Source organism: Xenia sp. Carnegie-2017, unplaced genomic scaffold (assembly GCF_021976095.1).
Source record: "Xenia sp. Carnegie-2017 unplaced genomic scaffold, XeniaSp_v1 HiC_scaffold_3, whole genome shotgun sequence".
Lineage (NCBI taxonomy): Eukaryota > Metazoa > Cnidaria > Anthozoa > Malacalcyonacea > Xeniidae > Xenia > Xenia sp. Carnegie-2017.
In genome coordinates, this window is record NW_025813493.1 from 8,147,145 (window position 1) to 8,162,660 (window position 15,516).

The window sequence follows — 15,516 nt, forward strand, 5'->3', positions numbered from 1 at the left end:
GTCGTAAATGTCAGCTGAAAAAAGCATGTCTGAATGCCGATACCAGTTTGTTGTAGATCTACACAGTTGCAAAGCCCCACTCAGTCATTTACCGCAGTTTATATAGTAAATGTTATAAATGTCACCGATTATATGTATTGTATTTTTAAGTCTCCATTTTATTGGACTAATTTCATAGAACTTATCCCATTGTTGTTGTTGTTGAGCTTGTGATATTATAGAACTTGTACATCATTTGTAAGCAGTTTTATAATCATTTTTAGCAGTTTTATAATAATTTGTAAGCAGTTTTATAATTTAAATTCAATTTAAGATCCCGATGAATGTTTTGATCATGACATTCTGTCATGATCTTGCCAACCAATACAAATATATCTGTACGAATATCAACTACCAACGCTTAAATCTTTCTGATTTTGTATTTTTTCAAAGTTAACGGCATCGAAGCTTTGCTTCTCTTTACTCCGTCTCCATAGGTACAATGGGTAAAACATAACCATTACTTGAAATACCAAGAGGCCAACATTGACCTGAAACAAGTAAGAGACAAATAGTTTATCATAATCGAAAATTTAAAATATTTTCCACATAAAACCGTTTTTCTGACACGAGTGAAAATTGAGATGACAAGAAATAGTGTCGAAAGACGAAGGCCATTGTGGCAAGGCATCCGGGTCTTTTTCTTGCCATCTCAAAATAGCAAAAGCGTGGTCATTTTGAAGATGATTTTACGTGTAAAGAACGTCGGAAATTTTTAATGTTTACACTTAGTTATGACTTATTAATGTGTACTTAACGTGCACATTAACGATTTTAAACAACTTTAACTAAATTCTTTCACGTAAAGGATTATTGAAGAACATCTTAATCATTTCTGTTTTAACTTACAAATTAGTAGCACGATTTTGATACTTTCAGGAAACACAAAATCTTCCAAGCATTCAACAAATGCAACAATTTGAACGCATTACAATGTTAAAAATGACATTTTTGAGTTGTTTTAAACTAGTTCTTTTCTTTATAAAAATTTAATGCGTTCATCAAACTACTTCACTTTACTATGTTATTTCTCTCGTATTTATTTTTTCACCCTTATCAAAAGTATACATTACATGAAGTATGAGGAGAGCGAGCCCGGATTCCAGGATTCATAAAATACAAACACGATTCATGTACATTTTCTTACCATAGTAGGATCCCCGTTATAAGGTCCCTCCATTAAAGCAAACATCAAAAATTGTACAAGAGCAAGAAGAGAAGTGAACACCAGAGTTGCACCAATCAAAGAGCCAGTGTGGTATAATGGAAATCTAGGAAACATAAATTGATTTTGGAAGACATCTTAACAAGTCGTGAAGGAAGCGAGATCTCGCTTCTAACGGGCTCATATGACTGCATCAAGCTGGCCAGCACGGCTGAACCGGGCTGCAAGTGATGAGATTGCGCATGCTCTTGTCTTATTTATTTACTTCAATATGACAAAAATTTCTGAACAATTAACCATGTGCATTCAGAGGCGTAACTAGAACATTAATTGGAGGGTGCATATTCATATATTCCGTTGTGCCCTACTGATTTTGAAAGTGAATTGAATTTATGAATACACCCCCTCCCCCCAATTAACGTTCTAGTTACGCCTCTGTGTTCATTTGAAAAATAAGTTTGAAATTTTCATGTAATACTTCTACAATAATCGGTGGAACTCAATGGTACCAATCAGATTGTTGTAATGTATGAGTCTAAACACATTTTCATATTCCCGCAAAATTCAAAAATTTTTGGCAGAAATTACGACGTTTGTTATAACTATTACGCAGATTGTTTTCACACCATATAAATATATTCGATAATTATAATGTGTAGCTATTTTACAACACATGACAATACAGTGGAATTGTGGGACGTTACATTCATAAGGATTCTTGCTCCTCGTGTTTGACTTGAAAATATATGAATTTCTTCATACTTAAATCATTTATGGAAATTAAAGAAGATAAGTTTTTCAAGGGAAAATTCTTTGCGCAACTAGTCTGAATCAGTGAACTCTATAATAAATTGGTAAAAATGAAATAAACGAGTTCTAAATCCACCAAATCGAATTGTTTGACGCCAATTTGAATTTGATAGTAGTTACGTAATTACGTAACTACTAAGACACATTTCAATTTATTTGCATTTTGTCTTGAGTGATAGCTAGTTACGTCCGTTTGGATTGGGTGAGATTCGAAAAATAGCATTATTTAGCCCTTAATAACCTAGCTAGAGGTCTTTGCGGAGAAATATGGGACCAAAATTTTTTGTACAGACCGAGCCCGTAAGGTGAGGTTTGTACAAAAAGACAGAGGTCCGATATTTCTCAGTAAAGTCCGAGAAAGCAAGATTATTTTTGCTTTCTTTCTCGACCTTGCTGTTTTTTACCGCTTGGCTTTCATTTTTCTATTTTTCATCCATAAAAAAATAAATCGTTTCAAATTGTATCGTCTAGATAGTTAAACTGATTTTCAAGTGTTTTTCCTTCGAATCACATTCGTAAATGGTTTTTTTCTTTCGTTTATTTTGCGTTGTGCTGTTTGCATTACGTAGTTTGTTTACATTTGACTGTAAAATTGCGCGGTTTGGACCGTGGTCGATTACGAGAAAATAATGGACCGGCAAAAATGTTTCTGAGCCAATCAAAGCGCGTCATTTAGCCGGAAGTGACGCTTGCCATATAATAAAACTACTTACTCTTTGATGACAAAAGATCCATGAGTAGAATATAGAAATGACCTCATTACGCCATAAGATATAAAACTTAAAATCTATAAAGAAGAGTGAATGTTTTTTATACATGAAAGCGATAAAGCCTGAAATACTCATAAGTTACATGATTGAACAGGTGAAAAAAGGCGGAAAGTCTCGAAACTATTCAGTATGGCTAATAACATCACTTTCACCAATATAGAAACGAGATTTTTGACTGAAACTTTAATCCTTACAACGTAACTTCAGACACAAATCTCAAAGTTGCCCGTTGTTAGGATCAAACGTTCATCACAGATATCGACAATAAAAGGTATTTTATGTTTTTAAAAAGCCCCAGTACCAGTTGATGTTCATTTAATCGATAGTTTTACAAATTTTTAGAACTGATCTTGTACCTGTAGTTGGAGAACCGGGATTAGAAGAAAAGATGTAACGAGAATGGATACAGCACCGGTCAAAAGAAAGGCAAGATTCAATGAAAAATCCGGATGTTTGTTTGATGGTTTCCAATCCAATACAAACGCTGTGAGAAACGCGTAAAACAGGCCACAGAATTGAGATATCCCCAGTATTGTGAGATAAAACTCCACTAAAAAGAAGAGCATAAACTTAACTTATCATCGAAATTGTTTTTGATTGATTATCGTGATTGAGTGAAGAATAAACTAGCACCATGCTTTGTCATAAAGCTCGATCCTGGCTTGAAATATTTAGAAATTACTCAATTAGGGGCTGTTTATATGAAGCCGGGCTGGCCCGCTAAGCTGGATAGCCCGGTATGCGAGATGAATTTTTGATGTGTTTATATGACGTTCAACTCGCTTGCCAAGACGTTTTCCGCTGTCAAAATAAAGACTTTTATAAAGCATCTTCTACTTATAATCAGAGAGATTATCAATCAAATGCTCCATCATCTTTGTATCACAGCGAAAGTTCTTTCTTTGAACCATTCTTGTGACTTATTTGCTCGCTTTTGCAAATGCATATATTCTGTCATTTTAATATGTCATCATACGCATGCTCAAATAGGGCTAGTTCGGCAGTTGAGTATTTACACCAGAAAAATTTCATCCCGGCAGGTGAGATCTCGCCTGTGCCAAGTGAGATCTCGCTAAGCGGGGCCAGCCCGTGTCGGCAAATAAACGCAAAGTAATTTTTAATATAATACCTACTACGTAGGGAGATCTCGCTGAACGGGCTATCTCGGTTAGCGGGCCAGCTTGGCTTTCATATAAACAGGCCCTTAGATTATGAGCTCGATATTTCAGGTGGTATGGTTATGACGGCAAAATAGCTATGAATCAACTGCCGCATTCAAGGTCTATTTACACAAATGCGCATGGGTAGTTCGTCCTGTTTTCCGTCAATAAGATAGAGAAAAAGAACGAACAAAGGAAATAAGCGATACGTCGTTACTCGCTCCCAATCTCCTAACTGCCAAATTTGTCTAAATGTAGCTCGTGCACTGCTACACGTAGATAGTTCGTCCCGCGTTTATATTTAGACGCATGATCCGTCAGACAAGCATAAAAAAGGCCATTGTTTACATTAAAAAGTAAACAACTCTTGCTCAATGCATCTTTAGACATTTCATTTTACCTTTGAATATGTTACCGTTGAATTAAGTGGCAACTTTAGTCTTCTCTAGAATTGCTTTCTAAATCAAAGCAAATCGCGTAAAACACGGACAATAGGGTCAGCAGCCATGTTTTTTTGTTACTCGCTATCTATGGCAGTGTCATAGCTAGCCCGAAAATTTTGTCCTGCTATGTTAAATTTTCTGCGTTCACTCACTGTAAAAACAACAAATTTCTAAAGAAATGAATAATGTTAATGACTTAAAATTTTCATAGCAGGACCAAAACTTGCGGGCTGGCTACACTACTGTTCTATGGTCGAACGCTATCTATTACTTAGCTGCATCACCGAATAATGACTATACAGAAGGGTCACTCAGATTTTCAACTCGTCCTTATGTCGGCCATTATTCCAGCCAGTTGATTAGGGTTTGTCACTGGTTTCCAACCATTAAAATTACATGACTTAATAATGAATTCAAGAATATTTTCTCTGAAGAAAGGACTTTGAATCATTTTAAAGGTTGGCAACAAGTCAAAACCCAAATCAACTGGCTGGAATAATGGCGGCCACCATGCGCGGCACGACATGCGCGAGGACAAAAACATCGAAGGTTCCAGCACGATTGACCCTCATGTATATTCCTATTCTGTGGCTGTAAATTGAAAAATAAATACCGATAAAGTAGCCAATCAAATTAAAGCATTTGCAATAGAATACGTATACTAATACAAATAAATTTAGACCAAGCAATTGAAACATTTCGCGAAAAATCACATGAAATGGGTGCTAATCCGAGTCACATATTATTTTTAAATTTTCGGTCTTTAAAAGATTTTAAGCATCGATCAGATCGAGGTCAATGTTATCTGCCGAAGCGAAGCTGAGGTCTGAAAAGTTCTTCACATCATGCGGAAGACGAATTCCTAGAATTGTTTTATTATACATTATAACGCAGAAGCTATATTTTGTAAGGAAGCTTTAGGCCCGTTTCAAACGTCGAACTTTACAAGTGCCGAATGCGTTAAAGACAAAAGGTAATGAGAAGAAATTCCTCGTTATCTTTTGTTCTAAATGCATTCGGCACATGTAAAGTTCGACGTTTGAAATGGGCCTTAAAGTTTTCTGTGCTTCGACATTAAATAAATTTGACATTGAAAACTATAAACGTCACCTACAGATAGCTTTCAATGTTTTGTAGATGGCAAATCAGTGAGAACTATCTGTGGGCTCTTAGCCAATCACAATCGAGATCGCACCGTCATTGCATAATAAATTAATTTAATTACTTCTTATATAATGGGCACACAGTAAAGTAAAATTCTCACCCTCTTTTTCATCGTCTGTAAGTCTTTTAAGTTGTTTATTAATAACACCAACGAATGAAAACGATCTCAAGCACGTTATGGCCACAAATGACGTCAAAGAAATAAAGTTAAAACTTTTCATGATCGTTAACAGACTAGTTTTTCCTAAAGAAATTAACAAAATTTTAGTGTGGAAACAGACAAGTTGTTCAAAGGATATGTGTTTTTTACAAAAGCAATAGTCTTATTCCCATTCTTAATTTAGTGTTAAAAGTGTGAATAAACTATTTAGAAAAATCATTTGATAATACTAGCAATATAAATGTTGGAAAGTAGCCTTCTATAGTTTTGTATTTTTATAACCAACAAATAGTTAGGATATATAATAAAGCGTGAATGATAAATAACATGGTAATTCTCAGTAAAACGTATCGAAAACCACAAGTAATTTCAAAAGACGTGTGACCTCACAACCGGGCATTATCAAGGTCGTTTTTTCCTACAGTATCCGGTTTAAACAGCAATTTTCATTTAAAAGGAAATTTCTTTACGTTATTTTTTCAGCTTCTGCTATTGTAGGAATTAAGTGGACAGTACAAGGCTATTTTTACACGTTTTTATGCATAGATTTGTATTGCGCACGAAAAGCTTGCCATAGCTGTTTACGTATTTTTTTGCTAAAACTTACAAAAATTAGCACAGCAAGAATCTTTACAAATATGATGCAAATACGATATGATTGTATTTTAATCTTTGTTAATCCAAAACCACAATCGATTTCAATAGAAGCTTCTAAGGTCTCTCTCTTGGCTTGGCTTCGCGAACGAAGATTTTATGAAGGGGGCTGTCCACGTCGACTACAGGCAGGCTGTTCACGTCGACTACAGGCACGCTCGTGGCTGACAAGTCCGATGCGAGACAAACAGGTTCGGCCGCAGCGGCTACAGTCAAAGGTCACGTCAGGTACGGCTGCTGAAGCTTCCCGGTTCTTCCTCCTGCGGCGTATCTCCCTCAAGTTCTCTGTACGAGAGTCCTCAAAAGAGGAGACAGCCTGGTGGACAGTACGTCGCTAGGCATCACGGTCAGCAGCAAGAATAGACCACTGGCGGTTGTCGATATGGCAGGCTCCCAGGGACTTCTTCAGAGAGTCTTTGTAGCGTTTCTTCGGTGCCCCTCTGTCACGGTGGCCAGTGGAAAGTTCGCCATACAAGGCAATTTTGGGCAGGCGCTGATCATCCATTCTGGAAACGTGCCCTGCCCAACGTAGCTGCGACTTCAGTAGCATGGCCTCGATGCTGGTGATCTCCGCCTGTGTGAAGACCTCAACATTGTTGACGTAGTCACTCCAGTGAATGTTGAGGATGGTGCGGAGACAGCGCTGATGGAAACGCTCAAGGAGGCGTAGGTGGTGACGGTAGATTACCCACGACTCGGAGCCGTACAAGAGGGTGGTGAGTACGACGGCTCTGTACACGCTGATCTTGTGCACTTCTTCAAGGAATTGTTATTCCACACTCTGTTGTACAGTCTGCCAAAAGCGCTGCTTGCCTTGGCCAGTCTGTTGTCGACCTCCCTGTCGATCTTCGCATCTGATGTGATAACACACCCCAGGTAGGTGAACTGGCGAACGCTTTTCAGCTCAGTCTCGCCGATGGTAATGTGAGGAGGTAGAACAAGCTTCTAAGGTAGAACATACATATATGAGTATTTGAGCCCCCATATTATCGAGCTTGCGCGGCCTCTGAGCTCTCGTTTACTGTTGAATAACAAATAGTTCAATCTTTGCCGACACCTTAACAGTTCTTTTTGTGCAATGCTGCAACGTTTACTATTCATTTAAAAACATCTAGAAGACATTTAAAGACAGGCTGCCAGATCGAAAGTTGGAGGTGGCAAGATTTGTATAAACCTGTTCGTTTTTTCAAGTTTATTATTTCAGCCCGCGTAATGAATAACCAAGCCTTGTTTAAAGCAATGCGAGCTAAGGTACTTTGAGCTACTTCGTTGTTTTATTCATATTCACTTTGAGTATTGTGTAATTTGCCGAGCAAGGGATTTAAGGAGTTTCTACATGAGTACGGTAATCGGGATTGAGCGACGCGTGAAATTATTTTGAGTAAAAACTTTAAGCGCAAAACTTACAATCTTTTCTTACAAGCGTCTTATTTCATTTTAGTCGTAATTTTCAAATCAGGCGAAATTATTTGTTTCCATTTTAAAGGTTTTGTGAATTTGCAAAGTCAGAGCATAGAGAAATTGCTCAAATAAGTTTCTTGTTGTAAAGTATTTAATCTTTTCCATTTACCAAAATGATTTAACGCTCCGCTGAATCCCGGCTGCCTGCGGGCTCATGTTAACAGCCCCTAAGAAGACAAAAGTCACTATTTTTGGAATGCATAATAAATCCTGAAAGCGACACAGAGCAGTTACTACGCACAACAAACCTCAAACCACTGCTTTTAGATAATTATCAAGAAAATGAAAAAGGCTTAGTATTATTGATAAAGTTTATTAGCTAAAAATTGAAATTATTTTTATTGTACGTGATTGAGGTCGACAAAAGTTTATAATAGCATTACCTTTGTTCCCAGATATGTCTAGATCTTTCGCTTTCTTTTGAATTTTATCTTAATTTCCATTTTCTTTTCTTCTTCCTTTGAATTTTCTAAGCAACAATTGTCGCAACGTTTTGTTCTCGTATCAATAGAACTGTTTCCAACGTTAACGATCTCGACGGTGGACTCGCAAAGAATGTTTTTAGGAAATACAGTGAATGTAAACACCAATCCATTGAAAAGCACAAGAGAATAATACACAGCAATGATATATTGAAACGAGATTCCAGCATTGTAGCATAACTAGAAGAAAAAATGTCAATTGTCAAATACATATCATATCACAGAGCTACATTGCAAACACTTACAATAGTCTGATTGGTTGAAAATTGTATGTCAACCAAGATGCATTACGTGAAAATTCACGGCATGACGGCCATTTTTTGCTGAAGAAATGGCGGATTTTGTAATTGTTCGACGCCATTTAAATATTCTCGAAAACGAAAACTACATGACGTTCTCAGCATTCAGTGTGCCGCAGGCTCAGAAGCTACGATATAAACACAAACAAAAGGGCAATGCAGCTAGTCAATAAAATCACAATTTCCAAGAGTGCTAATAATGAATTGAACAAAAGATTGTAAAATTGTTTTTTGGACAAGTCACCGGCGGTTGTTTTTCAACAAAAGTCAGTTTGAACTTCAAAGTCAGTTTGACAGTTTTGAAAAGTCAACAAAAGTCATTGTCTTATGAGACAATTGCTTAAATTGTCCAGAAAAATGCGAAGGTCATATCTTCATTCAATTTCAAACAACGCACTGCATATAACAATCTTTCAAAAGTCAGTTTATCACTACAATAAAAAATTAAGCAAAAATTGGAAATACGTGCAATAAAGCACCACTACTTGCCTCAAGGCCTGGTGAGAATGGGCTTCCCGCAAAAGGTACGTACTATATACTACCAAGCATGAACAAGAGACGCCGAAAGATTGATAATGGGAGGGGGGGGCTCATATTCATAAATACATACTTTATAATCACTTATCACAATTGATTTCAATAGAAACTAATTAACTAGAACATGCATATACGAATAATAGCCCCTCCCCTCGCAATTAGGGATCTTCCGACGTCCCTGTGAGCAATTGCGGAATTTCACTGATTTCGCCACGTATAAATAGACATTTAACAAGGATATAATGTTGTTCATCGAGAAGTGTCGAATTGTTTGGCCTCAAAAGATCGTGTAGTTTTTCAAAATTTTCAAAATCACTCGAACGATCAATGTGGTATTGATCAGTTAAACATTACAGTATAATTTACATGAATTTTGCTTACAATTTAAGAGACGATTAAAACATGCAGTTTTCACTTAGAACTGATGCGTTTTCAAGCATTGCTAAAAATCTTTGTGCTGGCGAAGAGTGCGAGTATCCAATAAATTGCAAAAAAACTTTGACAATACGAACCATAAACACAAGAAGTATCACCGAAGATGAATCGATACCACCATTAACAAAACTCATCGCAGTGTATCGTCGTTTTGGAATTATACTACAAACCTTAAAAAAAGAAATCTAACTTAATGACTATGTTTAAGACTAATAGACTTTGTGACTATTGTTTATGACTATGTTTAAAAATATTTGTTGGGCTCTAATGTTTATATTGAGAATCCGTTTCCCGCCTGGCACCTCATTGGCAACAATATTGAGAAATCTAACTTAATCATGTAATACATAGAGTGTATGTGGGACTATATGTGCGATACAAGATTTTCATCAACCAGTGACGTAGCAATTTCTAGTGACGTCAAAGTGATCGTTTTGTACTTTACTTTAAAACTCCAACGTTTAACAGAGTGGGAAATCTATTTAAATACTTTGACTGCACGCATGACTTTATACCAAAATGCATGGCTGCTACTGAAAACATACTATTGGAGTTAAAAAAACGGGCCGTCCTTTTTACGAGGTGCGCACATTTAGCACCGAAAATCTTTATTGAATAAAAGAAAGTAAAATAAGAAGCAATTTTACACATTTGTTTGCAGTGGCGTAGCTAGCATCGATACATGAGGGGGGGAGGGGCGATATTCGTATATGCATGTTAGAATCCGCTGAAAACAATTGATTCCAGAGGAATGTTTCAGAGCAACTTCATACTGCAGATGATGAATATATTAATATTGCCACCACCCCCAAATTATCGAGCTGTCTACGTTACTACTGTTTCTATAGATAGCTTTTGAGTTATACATCAAGGTTCAAAAAAAAACAGAGCACATAGATTTATGCAGGCCTATAGATTTAGTTTTCAGTTCAAATTAAACAGTATTTTAATTCGAGTATGTTTAAAAAATGCATTGCCAGAGAATGAAGATGAGAACTAATTTGCGTTTCATCAAAATACTATTTAATTTATGCAGCAGACTAAGTCGATATCAATGACGTAGAACCCAATCAACTAGATATCTGACTTTGCCAAAATTTTTCAGTTACGAGTGAGGAAAGCCGCCATCTTGAAAGGTGAAAAAACTGACAATATTTACGATAGTCTGCTTTTCCTGAGTTCATATAATGCTGCAAAGTTGAAAGTCTAAGTTTAATTTCTAAAATGTTTGATAGGATTAGGTTTTTAAACCTTGTTTTAAATTATTTTTATTTTGGATTTTTGCTTTTTGCTACCTTTCAAGATGGCGTCCTTGCCTCACCTTGACACGGTAGTTAGACATCTAGAGGATTGGGTTCTAAATCATTGGTCGATATGCATACGAAAATTTGCGCGTTCCGTTGTTTTTGAGACACACGGTGTAGTGCATAATTATAGCTAGACTGGATTCAATGTCCCGGAGTCCAAGATCATACAAGACCATGTTTTGTTTTAGGAAAATCGGAATAGTTACACTTCAAAAAAATAGCATCCATGCAGCTGCCTAGTTAAATTGGAAAATGTTTCGAGAAGCATATAGTAGGAAGGCAATATAATAGCTACTTTCTGAGCATGCTCAAAAGGTTAATTGTTCGCTGAAGAGAAAATCTTGCCAAAATATAAAATAATGAAATGAAGATGATACCTTCATTAAAACTGCCATAAACATTCCACCTCCAAAAGAAGTTAAAAACACTCCAGGGAACAAAAATTCATGCATACCTAAAATGTCAAAAGTCGTTAGCAACTTCAACATTCCATTTTAACAAAGTTTTCTAAACGAGCTTAATTATTTATTTGAGGAACGAAAAAGCTATAGTTCGCCTACCATTGCTCGAAATAAACATACAAACACCACCAGCAAAATAGATGACACTAAAAATCAAAAAAAGAAATAATTGGTCATGCTATCTTGCACAAAGGCATAAAGAAGCAATTGCAGAGTCTGGGTTAAGGTATGTCGTTTTAGTAAAATAGGGACTCTGTACTGCACCTCTCGCATTTTCTACCGAGCCGGTTGAATTTAAATAGCAAAGTCTGTCAATAATAAAAATAGGTACGCATCGCGTACATGTGGGTAGCCGGTCGATTATATGGTTATAAAATAAAGTAGATGAATCATGAGTATGTGCTTTTTGCTTAATGTCAAATGACTCAAAAACAGTTGCTCATATTTTATGTCACGTGATGGTCGTCACATCTGGGAAAGAGAAGTCTTCGAAATTTCTCACAAATTTTACCAGTTAGTTCGTTGTCATTTTCACTAAAAACCATTTTGCTATAAATACAATGTCGTCAACAACTTTTTTTAAAAAACAGTTTCCTGCCAAGTATGTGATTTCTCTCATTCAACCGATGATAAATGAACACGCTTATGACTTGTATTGATATACATACATATGACACTTGTGTTGTTATTTTGGGCGAATAGTTCGTGTTATTTGTTGCTACTTTTTTTGAAATATTTTGAAAAGATTATTTTCCAACGATTTGGCGTGTGTTCATTGTGTTGAGAATGATTAATCTTTAAACACAAACGCTTGACAAATGATTGCAAAGTATTTAATTTTACTTCCTGTTCTAAATTTGACAGGTTATCCACGCGCTTTGTATCAGCACGAATAATATTTGTAGTTCGTACAAGATTCGAAAGCGATTAAAAGTATATTCGTTTACTTTATCTGTTTCATTTAAGTTTAACAACAGAGTTCTGTGATCAGAGTGAACCAGGAAATTTTAAACAACGCTCAACTTGATATTTGTGATCGTCAGTGAAGCCTGCATTTGTACATCTCGACTTTATAGTTATAACTCTTGCGAAGTACGATTATTCGTTTGCTCGAACTATAAATGAAGTTCGTGTGTACCTACGCGAAGATGACAAGCAATATCATACATGTAGCTGCTACCCACAAAAAAATAATCGGAGTCCCTCTCTCAAAGCATTTGCTACAAGCCTACAACGTAATTGGAATGGGTGAACACTCATATATTCAACTCCGCCCGCCTGTGTTCTTTTGGAGGGAAATTAACTGGAGGTCATTTAAGATTGAAAATATTCCAACCACTCCACAAGAGACCCCTAAATGATGTTGGTCTGTTCGTCATAGTTCTAGCAACGACACAGTTCACACTCGTGTATGACAAATTTTTGAACAACTGTTCGCGTATTGAATTATTACGAAGGGCTATGTGAAGTTAATGGACCATAGCAACTCCATATTCACGTGATATACCCTCAAGGAGAATTCATCCAAATCCGCAGCACAGAATAAACATCTAAAGGCTGATTTCTATTCAGTGCAAACTGCCGCGCGATCGACTTTTTGAGATCACTTTCTTTTCAATTGTAAGCTCTCGACAGGAACAGTTTCACACTGCTGCACATAATTCAAAAGAAAGTGATCGCAAAAAGTCGATCGCGCGACAAGTTTCATTTTTTCGCAACGCATGCGTGACTTCCCAACAAGATACTTTCACAAAATCAATATGGAATAGTATTGTATTGCACGAGAATGCTTTTTTACTAATAATTTATATTTAAAGCAAAAGTTTGCCGAAATTTTTACGAAATGTTATCATCTTGCGAAGACGATAGGGTTCAAAGCGTTTGCAGTGCAAAACAACATATTTATAAAAACATCATATTTTCTATTGCGATCTAGCGAAAGTATCTTGCTGGAAGGCATACGTGTGCTTGGAGTTTGCTTCAGAAAAGTGTTGGACACGAACATCAAAGCGGCAATAAATTCTAGTAGGAGCAGCTATGTACAACTATGTATGATTTGTTTGATGGTCGTGTGTGCAATGATCATAATGTGGTCAAAGAGAAATTGAAAAATTTTAAAAATCCGTGTAGAAGCTAGATAACATTAATGTCGTTACGCTGTTGGCGCAAATTGGTCATTATGAAACTTAGCAACCATTGAATTTGATATGAGTTAACTGTGAACGTGAACTCGTGAGCTTCGAGATACTGGAGTTTACTATATTTTGCCTCATTCTAATCAGTCTTGAAACATGAAGACAGTTTCTAATTAAGTGAACATAGATAATAATCCAAAACACGAGTGTAATTCTATAGCATGCTAGATTCATTACAACAACATTACCTAGCGATCAAGCGTGACGATCGGAAACCGTACAAATCCGCAATTCTTCCACCAATAAATATAGACATATACGAAGAAAACAAAGCAATAGTGAAGGCCAAATTCAGCAGGTTATCTTGCTGTGTGCATGTCTGCTGAGTGTCATTGCGATTTGTATTGATGTTTAACACACTCGTATTTGAATGAAACTCGCCATTTTTACAGTACGAAGAAAAATATTCTTCGCTTTCTAAAATTACTAGCAATTGAGCCCAACCAAACATATTTGCCGTCGCTAGAACGCTTTCAAACACACTCCATATAATCAAAGCAATGTAATTCATCTTGCGGTCTTTCTTTGTTGCTCTTGAGTTCTGGCAATTTTTATGTCTGTCAGTGTCAGTACTACAATTAGGATCCGCTTCTTCTCAAATATCGGAGGCCAAGTGAATGATCCGCTTTCTTCTCAAATATCAGAGACACGTCAGAGACCTAGCGAATGATCTGCTTTCTTCTCAAATATTAGAGGTCAATTGAATGATTTATGGGATCAAATTCGATGCTCGAACATTGAACTTGAATTTAATTCTTGTAAGGCAATCTTTCCTGTTTTGATCGCGAGTTTAGTCGATTGAAATTTTACCCAAGAAATCACTCGAAGATTTATTGTTGCTTGTGGAAAATAACTATTGCGATATTAGAAATTATTTGCCGAGTGCCGACAACGGATAAGATGGATGGAGCCTTGTAGGAGCCTAGTAGCGAATTTATTGCAAATTGATATTATTAATCATAAATACATACTAAATTTAAAATAATTACTACCAATGCTATTCTTTATACATTTCCAAAGTTCTTGACGATCAAATGCTTTTAAGGTGTAATGAAATGTAGATATAATAAAGAATGAGCACCACGCCGCCGCCACCTGCTACAGCTTATTATAATTTATTTTAATTTATTAATATCACTTCAAATTTCTAAATATATAATGTATAACGATGTTCACCATCAGAGGTTGGTTTGCAGGAATCTTGGATAGCGTTATCCATGGGATAGTAAATTTTTTAAACTTGTAAAAATGTGTTTATATTTTCGTAAATACAAAGAAGTTTTGTAATCTTAGAAGCAATATTTTATTTCAGTGATTGCTCAGTTCAAACCTTATATTTTTCCTTTTTAAGAAGTTTTTTAACCGTTTGAAAAATATTTACTATCCAATGGATAACGCTACCCAGGTTTCGAGGGACTAGCCCCAGAAGTAATCTGATATTCATAGCAACTGTGCTTTTACTAGCGCCAGTTCCCAAGCATCTCACTCTCCTAGTAAAACTAATACGTGCAATTGCATAGCCTTTGAATAAAACATCTTATGAAAACGATACAACATCTCCATGATAAGCAACACTTTTGTTACTCTTTGCTTGAGTGCGTGTCTGTTTCTGTCAAAAGCGTCTTGACTGTTTAGACTTTTTAGGATCACGTTATTGTGTGGTGAAATGTTTTTGTCTTGCGGAATGTTCCTGAATTTTTAATGATGAATGAATGAATAATTTATTTTAACACGCTAGCCAATGTAAACAAAGAGTTGCTTCGCACATGGGGCGTGCGGTAATTAACAACAACGAATTTTACAGAAATAGTAAGTTTACATACTGCAGTGCAGAGACAAATTACGTAAAATAAAGTACCATAAAGTTCGTAAAATATTTTAATTTACAATCACAAAACTATTTTGTAAAAGTGAGCAGCGATTTATTTTGACAAGTAGCTACTGGAGAACTAGATTCTTTAAGATCAAGGATTC

The 15,516-nt window shown here is 36.1% G+C and overlaps 1 protein-coding gene across 6 annotated transcripts; it reads right to left on the bottom strand.

Moving 5' to 3' along the window:
• Positions 1-140: 140 nt before the first annotated feature.
• LOC124454258 (large neutral amino acids transporter small subunit 4-like) lies at positions 141-14,559 on the bottom strand. 6 transcript variants are annotated; one of them, XR_006951365.1, is made up of 11 exons: positions 14,535-14,550; positions 13,731-14,464; positions 11,447-11,493; positions 11,264-11,340; positions 9,657-9,749; positions 8,210-8,488; positions 5,652-5,795; positions 3,141-3,334; positions 2,728-2,801; positions 1,187-1,310; positions 141-530 (listed from the first exon to the last, which is right to left on the bottom strand). XR_006951365.1 is itself a non-coding variant. In XM_047005079.1 (11 exons), the coding sequence occupies exons 7-11, from the start codon at positions 5,770-5,772 to the stop codon at positions 387-389; spliced, it is 657 nt and encodes a 218-aa protein (XP_046861035.1). In that variant the 5' UTR covers positions 5,773-5,795; positions 6,319-7,310; positions 8,210-8,488; positions 9,657-9,749; positions 11,264-11,340; positions 11,447-11,493; positions 13,731-14,559; the 3' UTR covers positions 141-386. The 6 variants fall into 6 exon arrangements, 4 of the variants coding, with proteins under 4 accessions (XP_046861035.1, XP_046861034.1, XP_046861032.1 ...); XM_047005079.1 differs by adding an exon at positions 6,319-7,310 and having other exon boundaries at positions 13,731-14,559; XM_047005078.1 differs by having other exon boundaries at positions 13,731-14,553.
• Between the last annotated feature and the right edge of the window lie 957 nt (positions 14,560-15,516).

What these genes read in the sequence shown, in the direction of transcription:
- LOC124454258 (XM_047005076.1), bottom strand. Translation starts at nt 14,053, where the DNA reads ATGAATTACATTGCTTTGATTATATGGAGTGTGTTTGAAAGCGTTCTA. An exon ending in TCGTCACGCTTGATCGCTAG is followed by an intron (nt 11,494 to 13,730) that starts GTAATGTTGTTG and finishes TTTGATTTTTAG; the next exon opens with TGTCATCTATTTTGCTGGTG. An exon ending in TGATACTTCTTGTGTTTATG is followed by an intron (nt 8,489 to 9,656) that starts GTTCGTATTGTC and finishes TTTTTCTTCTAG; the next exon opens with TTATGCTACAATGCTGGAAT.